At 60.4% G+C, this 1,124-nt stretch overlaps 1 protein-coding gene across 1 annotated transcript; it reads left to right on the forward strand.

The window, feature by feature from the left end:
* Positions 1–48: 48 nt before the first annotated feature.
* Positions 49–198, forward strand: SPRR3 (small proline-rich protein 3; the record flags this gene model as incomplete). Its single annotated transcript, XM_010285564.1, is given in 2 exon segments — positions 49–110; positions 113–198. Coding segments are annotated over 2 exon segments (148 nt in total), but the record flags the coding sequence as incomplete, so codon positions are not given.
* Positions 199–1,124: the final 926 nt, after the last annotated feature.

The raw sequence follows: 1,124 nt of genomic DNA on the forward strand, positions 1-1,124 counted from the left end.
CATCCTGTATCCCTGATCCCAGAGCATCCCAAATCCCTGATCCCGGAGCCTCCCACATCCCCGCCTCCCCGATCCCAGAATATCCCAAATCCCTGATCCTGGAGCCCCCCGGACCCCGATCCCGGAGCAACCCACACCCCTGATCCTGGAGCATCCTGTATCCCTGATCCCAGAGCATCCCACATCCCTGAGTATCCTGTATCCCACACCCCTGATCCCAGAGCATCCTCTGTCCCTGATCCCGGAGCATCCCGTATCCCCCATCCCGAAGCATCCCGTATCCCATACCCCTGATCCTGGAGCATCCTGTATCCCATATCCGTGGAGCATCCCACATCTCCCAGATCATCCTGTATTCCCGGTCCCAGAGCATGCCCCATCCCTGATCCCGGAGCATCCTGTATCCTTTCCGCCAGATCCATTGCCCATCCTGCATCCCTGACCTCGGATCATCCCGTATCCCCATTCCAGAGCATCCCGTATCCCAGACCCCTGATCCCGGAGCATCCCATATCCCCATTCCAGAACATCCCGTATCCTGATCCCAGAGTATCCTGTATCCCTGATCCCAGAGCATCTGCACCCCCAATCCCAGAGCATCCTGTACCCTGGATCCCAGAGCATCCCGTATCCCAATCCCAGAGTATCCTGTACCCTGGATCCCCGAACATCCCATATCCCTGATCCCGGAGTATCCCGTATCCCCAATCCTGGAACATCCAGTATCCTGATCCCAGAGTATCCTGTATCCCCGATCCCAGAACATCCTGTATCCTGGAGCATCCTGTACCCCTGATCCCGGAACATCCCGTATCCCGATCCTGGAGCATCCTGGATCCTGGAGCATCCTATACCCCCAATCCCGGAACATCCCGGATCCCGATCCCGGATCCCGATCCCGGATCATCCCGTGTCCTGGAGCATCCTGTATCCCTGATCCCGGAACATCCCGGATCCCGATCCCGGACCCTCCGTACCGGCCGGTCGCAGCTGGAGGAGGCCACAAGGACCCCCAGAGCCGCCCCCCCCCATCCACCCGTGTCCCTGCGTGGGCGTGGTCTCCCGTGGGGTGCCGTTTCCGTGAGAGGGTTGTCCCGTGGGGTGGGGTCCCCGGTGGGCGTGGT

This window comes from Phaethon lepturus, unplaced genomic scaffold (assembly GCF_000687285.1).
Source record: "Phaethon lepturus isolate BGI_N335 unplaced genomic scaffold, ASM68728v1 scaffold31984, whole genome shotgun sequence".
NCBI classification, from domain to species: domain Eukaryota; kingdom Metazoa; phylum Chordata; class Aves; order Phaethontiformes; family Phaethontidae; genus Phaethon; species Phaethon lepturus.